General features: G+C 47.9%; 1 protein-coding gene across 2 annotated transcripts in view; it reads left to right on the top strand.

The window, feature by feature from the left end:
• The first annotated feature begins 321 nt into the window (after window positions 1–321).
• The window catches only part of rxraa (retinoid X receptor, alpha a), a 76,039-nt gene continuing 66,412 nt past the window's right edge, over window positions 322–9,948 (top strand). For both annotated transcript variants that reach the window (XM_040198293.2, XM_040198290.2), the window contains exon 1: window positions 322–808. In XM_040198293.2, coding sequence (XP_040054227.1) covers window positions 781–808 — 28 coding nt within the window. In that variant the 5' untranslated portion in view covers window positions 322–780. The remainder of the gene's footprint in view (window positions 809–9,948) is intronic.

Raw genomic sequence — 9,948 nt, 5'->3', positions numbered from 1 at the left:
TGATGACAACAGTACATCTGAAAGTACCACAACCTTCTTAACAGTGATATCAATAATTGCAAATATACGATCAGCACTCTGAATGTCAGTCCTGTTTTTTTTAGGTCTGAGAGATGCTAATTGCATGAGCGGTGTGCAGCCTGTAGACATTCGCAGTTCTAACATCTGTCCAGAGTCAGAGGCCCTGACTCAACAGATGTGACTGTTACAGGAGGAGGAGATAAGCAGCGAGACGTGAATGTCGCTCAGCTAAAAAGTGACTTCGCGTGATTTGGGAGAAAAAAAAACTCCGCCTTGCTTAAAGGCGACGTGCCCGCGTTTAGTCCTAAAAAACCAATGCGCTGCGCGTTTTCTTTCTTTCAGAGTTCGCGGTAAACCCGCGTCTGAACCCGCGTCGCTGCTGCTCGACGGTACGTCGGTGGGAGTACCCCCTGCGCGGCCCCCTTTTGCGCTTCTCTCTGCTAGTTGGAAGTTGTTGCCACGGCGAGCGCAGAGAGGGAGAGAGGGAGAGAGGGAGAGGAGAGGGGACGAGAGCGCAGCAGCTGAGCGGCCAAACGACAACACGGCGCAAACATCTCGGTTATCTTCCGAGACGTGTCACGCGTCGACCTGTCACTTCTACCGCTCCGTGCCCGCGAGTCACAACTTGACAGAGAGGACCGCGGCAGCACCAGCAACCACGGGCGGCCCGCCGGCGAAGTAACAACAACAACAACAACAACAACAACAAAACTCCCCCGAAACGCGGTCGTCTCAGCGGGCATGAGCTAACCGACCGACATGGAAACCAAACCGTTCCTGTCACTGGGTAAGTTGTAGCGTTTGGAATGTGTGGGACATCATGGGTTCTTTAACGAAATGATAATTTGCAGAATGGTGGGACTCGTGTCCTCGCACTGTACCCCCCCCCCCCCCCCCCCCCCATGCTGACAGCGCGTGCCACACACATCTACATGTTTGTAGCGCACGTTGTTTTCCTTGGTTGTGTGCGTTAATAAAGCGGACACGTTTTGCGGCTGATGACGTCCCGCTCGGGAGGAAGCTGCGCGCGTGCAATTAAACGCGGACTCGTTTTTTAAAGTCATTTCAACTTTCAGCGTGTCCACGTGCTGCAGCGTTTGAAAGAGACGTCCCGGTTTAGTAACAGAGTTACGAACTTGTTTATTTTTCTTCCCCGGTTTTTACTTCTTTAGAACCGCCTCAGTAGTTCGGTCCTTTTGTTTTTTGCCTCTTTAACGCGTTTCTTGTTGTCCGTCGCGTGACTCGGTTTAAACGCGCTTCCGTTTGTCTCTGAACGTTGAAAATGAGGCCGAGCAGCGTGAGAATTGGGAGTTTAAACTCGTGGCCCCTGTGCTCAAACGAAGAGGCTCGACTTGTTGACAGTTGTCACACTAAATGTCAGCTCCGGTACAAACGGGCGCACGTGTATCAGGGGCCAACTAAACTTAGTGTGGACCAAAATGCAGATTTAATCTGCAAAAGGATCAGAGACTGCGCTTGGCTGATGTTACTGGATTGGCCACTATTTGTTGAGGTGAAGGGCAACTGTCACATTTATTTACCCTCGCTGCATGTCACCAGAAAGTAAGAATAAGTGGAGCAATATCATTTCAATTAGTGACGCTTGAATTTCCAGAAAAAGCCTAAATACTTTTTCTGAACTACTGTTTTAAAACCACTAATCCGAGTCGTTTCTTTTAGAAATATTCCTCTTCAAGCAGCCGCTGTCACACGCCACACTGTAAATAATTAATGCTGAGCTGCTGCTGTGAGTTTGTCAAAGTGAACCCCCCCCTCCCCCCCCTCCCCCTTCTCCTGCAACAGAGACACAGTACAGATCTGTGGAGCAGACACGTTATTGTGTCTGCCACTCTTTTCATGGGGGGGGGGGGGGTCGCATTACAACCTCAACGCGGTACATCCTCAGCCCCGCCTGGATGCACCCAAGGAGATTCACAGGAGAGGGGCTGTGGCCGGGGGGGGGGGCTTCTGAGACTTCTGAGACGCCGGGTAGGCTTTCTTCTGTTACAAGGGGGGCCAGCGTTTGCACACACTTGATGGGCCTGTTATTACAGGTGCAGCGTATTGTGTGTCCACGCCAAAAGTGCTTCAAGTTTCAGTGTGCCTGAGCGTACTCCGGAGTAGCTCAAGGAAGATGGTTCCTGGTCTGGAAGGCCCAGCGGGTTCCCTGTAAAAACACTTTAATTGTTCAAATAATTAGAGCCCCCCCTCCCCTCAAACAACCCACCCACCCTGCGTTCGCTGCATCAGCAGCTCTTCCGTGGTCCTAATCTACACTGGCCTTAAATCGCCCCTTCTATTTAAACTTGCTCCGTCGAAGGGCCACTTGAGTGGCGATTTGTAATCGGGCCACTTCAAGGACACCAGCCGCTGTCCGCCGGAGTCCTTGGGACGTATTGATTGGCCGCTCGCTCCGTGTAATTATCTGCCGGGCTGCATTAAGAGGACCTGATGCGCAGCTGTTTGAAGTGACAGCGGCTCCATCTTTACAGTTATGGATCGGTTGCGATGGCTACAGTTGGCACCATCTGCTCGGTGCTTTCAGCAAAGCTGTGAAGACTGAAGAGATGCCATTGGAAGGAGAATGTGTCCTTTCAGTTTGGAGCAATATGGGGCTGATCGTGACGGCCTGTCAGGGGGAAAAAAAACAGAGCGAATGAAAAATAACGCAAGTCCGATTCTTAGTCTTTTGCAACAGGGTTAATTACTTGATGTCCCCCCCAGGCAGTTCTCCTAAAGCAGCGTTCATCAGCTGTTCTCACATTCCTGGCCGCCTTTATTCTTATTTTTCCAAGACAAGTGTCTTGTTGGGACAAGAGACCCCGAGGGAAAAATTGAGGCGATTTTAAGATCCAGTGAGCTTGATGAGAATTAGACGGTTGATGGAGATGCAGAGCCAACATTCAGAGAAAGATGAAAAGAACATCTTTTTTTCTTCAAACACAGCTATCAATAATTACGTGTATTGGTATTAGTAGTAGTATTTTTTGGAAAGTGATCGTTCACTCCAAACGTTCTATGGTGGTTTGTGTTTACGGGAGCACAAAGTACCACCACACACACGCACACACACACACACACACACACACTCGCAGAAAAGCAAATGAAGTTCATGGTCTTTGATGAGAAAGTGAGATTCATGCTGGTGTGTGTGTGTGTGTGCGAGTGTGGGAGAGACCGACATTCCTTTTCTGGCAGTAACTCAGGAACAAAGGTAACACAGGGAGTGTGTGTGTGTGTGTGTGTGTGTGTGTGTGGTTGTGCGCGCGGTGGGAGTGGGCTTGTGAAATTACACTTAGCATTTGGCCAAGTTTGTCTTTTTACGGCCGTCCAGTTTTGTGTTCCCGATGTGACGCTTTTGCTCCCCTTTTGAGAAAAGGGGCTGCAGCTGTCATTTTTATTAGAGGACTTTTATAGTGAGACTTAATGGCTTAAAGTGACAGCTCTCTCTCCCCCCCTTCCCTTTCTTCTCTCTCTCTCTCTCTCTCAATCTCACCCACGAGGCCTTTTACTGAAGCAAATCAAAGACAATTAGCTTAATGCCCGGCCTCGGCCACTTTCCCACCCCTCGCCCCCAACAACATCCAAACCCAACTGCACCAGGGTTACGCTGCAATTACCAACTCAGCCAGAGAGCATTTTGTTTTCTTATAATTACACTAAACCGTAGACCAGTTGTTGTTCTTCTCTGTGCAACATCTCTGCCGATCATCACGAAGCACTCGGCGTTGGCTCGAGTTGAGTTCTAAACATTGCACCAATCACCATGCACAGAATCAGACGGCTCGTTAATTATTTGTGTGAGGAGCTCCTCACTCGCAGGAGGTCTTTATTGATACCGGCCAGCGGTGAACTCTGCACCCCGAACCTTGACCTCTGCTCCCCCGAGTGCTTGATCATTCCAGGAATTCCCCTCCGGCGTTCAATCTGTGGTTGGTGTTTTAAGGACAGTAGCACGTCCATCTTTGCCTTTGTTTTGTCTCACTTTTTCTGTGTTCTCCTCTTACCTTGTTTCTGATCTCGTATTTTACGTAAGAATTTGTGATTGTGACTATACTTAAAAGTAGCCTTCATATTCATAGGAGCAAAGTTTACATCCTCGCATCCTGTACAATTTAGTTTAGACAACATGAGACAGGAAGGCTCCAAAAAATATATATTTTTAAAGCTAGAACAAAGGATTTTGGCATGTTTTTGGTTAATAACGATTTGAAATTGAGCGTTTGGTTCAGTTTGGATTGGTCACCATTCAATGTTGGAGTCATCCCAGCACCTTTTGTTGTCAGTGTTTATTGCTGCTCCTCCGAGACTCTGAATGGCTCTTTTCTTCCTTTTTTTTGGGGGGGGGTAGTATTCAGACCGCGTACAGCCACTCTTTTGAAGTGGAGACGTGGTCTCCAGTGTGGATTCAGCCAGCTCACGCTTGTAATACGCATGGAGGGGAAGGTCAGTTCAGCTCGCTCTGCCCCACAGCGCTCCACTCCGTGTTCTGCATCACGGCCGAGCCGAGATAAAAAGGATCGATATAATCCAGGAAGAACACGGCGGCGTGTTCGAGACGTGTTGCGGAACCACAGAACCATGCGATTAAAAAAAGCAAAAAACAAACAGACAAACGTCTGTCTGTCAGAGAATGGCCGAGTGTTTTCAATAATAAAAAGAACAGACGCCTCTTCCTCTGATTGCCCTTAATGCCTGAAATATCTGCTGTTATGATGTGTTTTGTAATTAAGTTATGAGCACATAGGCTTTGATGGCTATTCACTGGAGAGGTTTGACGAATGGAGTGAATCCCAGATATGTTATGCCTCTCCATGTCATTGTATTTCCGTTATGCCCACATATTCTTTCCACGCTAATTATAATTGGCCCCAATGAGAAGCGCAGATGTAAAAAAAGTAGTTCTGCAGAGCAGTGCAGCCAGAGTGAATAGAATGATTTTCCTTGATGCACGCAGATGATGGGGTTTCCAGATTCGACTACAGCAGGTCATTGCTTTACACGTTGTAATAATATTCATCAGTGTGCTAAATTATCAAAAGCTGAAACGATGCGTTTGATGTTGCTTCAGAAGAAATGGACTCCAGCTGTGAAGTTGCCTTTCTTTTTTAAAATTAAAACGGTATATTCAGGTGAATGCACACAGAACCCCCACCGGCTTTTTTACACGCGTGCTGAGTGCAGGCAACACACACAAACGTGTATGTACATGTAAACGCTCGCTGTCGCCGTGGAAACAGAGCGAGGTAATTAAGATTGTGTCTGTCGTTGCTCCGTCGCAGTTTTCTTTTTGAGGTCACGGAACGAGTCGGTGTCCCAGGGTGCCCTCTCGCCGCCGTAATGTTTTTCGCCAGTGGGGGGGTGGGGCCTCCACGCACTGCTGGGCAGAGTCACGGAAATCCCACAGCATGCAAAACACCTCGGCCATGTCCTGCGTGTGGGTGTGTGAGTGGGTGTTTGGGCGTAAACAGGAGGCAGCAGTTGGACAGGACATGTTGGAGGTCACATGCATTTTACAACGGCATGCACGCCAACAAATTTTACCGTACATTTTTGTATATCGGATGAATTTCTTTGAGTGGCCTCATTTTCCAGCTCATACATTTAAATGTTTGCTATTATGATGGGAAATGTTGAAGTCAATTTTGAATGTTTTTTGATTTTTACACAGCGAAGCTAAGCTTTTTTTTGTAGAATTCTCAAAGCTGGCCGAGCTTCCATATTCCAGGTGGAGGTTTATCCTGGCATCACAAACGAGATCGGACCTCAGACGGCTAAATATGAGAACACAAATGAAATGTAGGACTGCTTCTTCTTGAGAGAGCGAAAGGGAGAGAGAGCGAGAGTGAGACTCATGATTTGAACGTGCAGAAAAGGATTTTGTTCCCACAATAATGACTTTGGGAACATCCATAATTTAATTTAGAATTTGACAGAATGAGGCACATTGTCCTGTGGGCATGAAACACAAGTAGATTATAATAGCCAATGCTTTTACACTACACACATTCTCAGGGAGATCTGCAGATGTGATGACGATGATGTTTAAAAAAAGCTTACCTACTAGCCAATGGAAAGCCAGTACTGACTCGATGCCTTAGGCATGATCACGAGCCTGTGAACATGACTTCTCGGGGGCGTTTTCTAGGGATGCGTTCATCCAATTCAATTAGCTGGATATGCTGTCACTCACACCATTGTGGGTATTTCAACTTCATAACTGACGATTTGGTACATTTACATGTTGCATTGCATTAGGAAAGGAGCCCTGTTGAAGCTTTTGAAAGATTGATCTGCCCAAGAGAGAGAGAGAGGGGGAGAGCGAGCCAGCTGACAATATGCCGTGCATCAGAAAGTTTTTTTTTCCCCCAACTTTGACGTCCTCGTCTTATGAAAAACAACTCTGGGATTTGTCTTCAGACTTCAGGAAGCAGCTCTTCTGCGAGATTGCGGGCCGCGGCCGCAATTATAAACAGGAGATCCATTACAGGAGCTACCAAAACTGTTCTGGATTACGAACACCGAGGGACGTAGGCAATAAACCAACAATCACCTCAGAAATGAGTGTTAATACTTGCGGGTTGAGAGTTTAACATTGTTTCCACAAATTGCTGCGCATGAGAGAGAACAAAGATAACATGTGAGATAACACGGTTCCTCTTTGAGTTTTCGCTCCCTTTGCCCACAATAAAGAGAGAGTGAGAAAGTGATTCACTTTTTGTTTGACGCCTGCGTGCCTAGCACGTTTGTACATCCGCCCCGTCTGTGGCCTCAACACGCGCCCACACACACCAACACACACACACCTCTATGCACGTGCACGCACAGGCAGACATGTGCATCGCATGCTGAACGTCTGCATAGGAGTCCGGAGGGCTGCGGCTGTCTGGTTCCAGGAATGTACGCGACTTCAGGAAAGGCGGGGCTTACACCATGGGGTGAAATATAACAACTACGACTACTGCTACTTGGACGCCGGCGCATGTTGAACATGCACATAGCCAGCGCTGCAGCAAGCCACCAAAAGGAAAAGTTTTTGCTGAGGTGTCTCCTCCCTTCCTCTGTTTGAGTTAGTTTTATTGCCCTCCGAGAGAAAGGCACTTTGCAGACGGGGTTTTCTATGAAATCACAGAAGAGCCGTGCAATGTAAATTATGAGGCCACATGATATTAGACACAATACATCGGGGGACCAGAATGCAGGTATTTAAAAAAGGAACGACTCCTTGATGGGCGAAAGCAAGACGACCAAATGCCGGCAGAGAGCGTGTTGACGCCTGAGTTCATATTAACAAGAGTCATTTTAAACCTCATTAAGTGAGAGAGCCCCAGTAACGAGGGGAACATTCTGAGTCCGGTTTGGATTTATGCAAATGGATCCATGTCAGGGACACTTTTTCTTCAGAATCCACCGCTCTAACTGCCCCACCCTGGATGTACATGCGCCCGCCGTTTTGTAGGAAGAACGTTGAGCAACCAGGTTTGTTTGACAGACAGGAGACATGCAGGCGGGGGCGGGGGCCCGGCCATGTCTTTGGCGTTGCCGGCGCCATGCATACAGGAGCGCTGACCGTGGCCCACGCACAACCAAGAAAACCCGTCGCTGACAAGTTCAAAATGTCATACTCGGAATGTTTCCTTCTGTTCGGCGGGTGGAGAAGGCTGCAGATTAAAGAGGACAGAGAGTGTCGAGGTGTGTGTGTGTGTGTGTGTGTGTGAGCGTACACGAGGGCCGCAGCTGACCTTTAATTTCATTATAGATCATGTTTGTTTTCCTTTTTACCAGTTACTCATTTATTAAATTGTAACAATTCCTCAGAGATGTACAGCCTTGAGCCCCAGCAGTAGTTGAGCTGAGCATCAGAAAGGGGTGTGTTATGAGTGTATTCTTGGCTGTGCACATCCGTGTACAGCATGTTGTGGTGGTGGAGGGGGGGCGTATATATCTGAAGCGTTGCAGAGTTGAGCAGCTTGTCTGTCTGGGCGAGGGAGGTCCAGGGGTTGAGGCTGGGTCACGCTCCGTGGGAGAGGTGAGCTGGGGGGGCAAAAACAAAACCCGATCGTCGTGGAGGCTGGCGAAAAAGGAAGCGTGTGGTTTTCATTTCTGTTTTTCAGCATCAGCGCCGCTATCAGTAAAGGAGTTAATTGGTATATATATATATACCAATTAACTCCTTTACTGATATATATATGTATATACACAAGCAAGGCACCTTAATTCCATTGCGCTCTCTTATACACACACTCACATCTGTGTTGTGAAAAATGAGAGTGGATGTTTATGACAGGATCCTAGTGGATGCTAAGGTGCCCTGGGGGCTATTAAAGGCCTCACTCAGACGTCTCTATCAGAGGCACATTGATGAGGGTTGATGAGGGGAAGGGGGAGTCGTTGAAGAAAAACAAGTCCCTGGCACAGCGAGCAGAAGGAGGGGACTGAACGGGTTGAGCACATCTGGATTGCTTCGCCAGAATATTTGTAAAACATCTGGAAAGATTGATGGGAATTTAAGGGGTGCCCTCCTTTCATTTTGGTTATTTTTTTCCACCCTCCTTCTTAACGTTTTACTTTTTTTTTTGCTTTTTTCCTCTCATCCGTCCTGTCGAGGCCTTGCAGAGTTTTATAGCGGGAGCCAAATTGGGCCCATGTGACCAACTCCCCTTTGCGCAGGGCCCGGCCTAATTAAGTGGCTCAGAAGAGAGAGGGCAGCCGGCTTTGCACCCAGACCAAGACCGTGGGCCAAACACAGCCCCTCGTAAAAATACAAAAATTCCTCCGCTCTCTGCAGACGGTAAACTTCAAATCCAAGTGTTAAAAAAAAAAAAAAAAAAAGTCTTCGTTTTGTCCTCGACCGGTACCGATGTGGACAGCATGAAAGAGCTTCCGTGTATCAACATGAAAAAAACCAGGCTGCCTTTGTGTGATTTAAAAAATCCATTTCAAGTGTTTGTTTGTTTGTCGTTCATGAGCCTCCCTGTGAGGCCTCGGGTCCCCAGAAGAACGACAATCTCCCTTAGTCGGTACCGCGAGGCCCCTCATTATACACGAGTCGACGCTGCGACGAGATTATGCGCTTCAATAGCAGATTTGAAAGATTCACGCCTCCCGTCCCACCTTTGCGGGGTCTCCTCCGTGGGTCGGGCGTGCGTTGACAGGCAGGTGCAGCGCTCCCCGAAGCGAGGGGAGTTTGGGGGTGGAGTGCGCAGAGGTACATGCTAATGCTGCGAACGCCGCTGATCAAAAGGGCCGCACCCCCCCCCCCCCCCCCCCCCCCCCCCGTCTCCCTCCGATGGGCCTCCAGGTGACCCCCCCCCTCCCTCCCCCTTTTTTAAAGCTGCAATACTGTGCAGCGATCAGAGGGATAAAGAGAGGTGATTGAGGATGGGGGTGGGGAGGGGGAGGGATGGGAGGAGAAGAAGAAAGACGTGGTAGCAGAGAGGGAGAGATGGGTGCAGAGGAGAAGAATGAAGACACACCCCAGGAATATGATGCAGTTGGCATCGAATCAATAATGCTTTTTTTAGTCATTGGAACATCATGAAAAAGGGTGCGTTTCCATTCAAGTTGAACTCTTTATGTGGTGGCCTGGACGCAGGAGGCAAACATGTTGCTCAATCTTCTCTTTCTGCGTGGACACTGGAGCAGGTTTCCATATTTTCTGTAGTTCCCATGTTGCACTGATGTTGGCCTACATTTTTCCACATGGCTGAGCTGACAACTTTGACTTCTTTCTAGGAACGTGTGTGTGTGTGTGTGTGATAATATGTGCTCATATCAGCTAGTCGCTATTATGTCCCAATTTATTCTTTTTTTATTTTCTGTGCATAAGTAGCTGACTTTGGGGTAAAGTATATATATATATAAATAGTATATATAAATAGTATTGTTAATTCAACAAAATGTTTGCACATCATTTAAATATTTGTC

Source organism: Gasterosteus aculeatus, chromosome 14 (genome assembly GCF_964276395.1).
Source record: "Gasterosteus aculeatus chromosome 14, fGasAcu3.hap1.1, whole genome shotgun sequence".
In the NCBI taxonomy this organism is placed as follows: Eukaryota; Metazoa; Chordata; class Actinopteri; order Perciformes; family Gasterosteidae; genus Gasterosteus; species Gasterosteus aculeatus.
The sequence above is the reverse complement of the archived record's forward strand: the minus strand, read 5'-3'. Positions and strand labels throughout refer to the sequence as shown.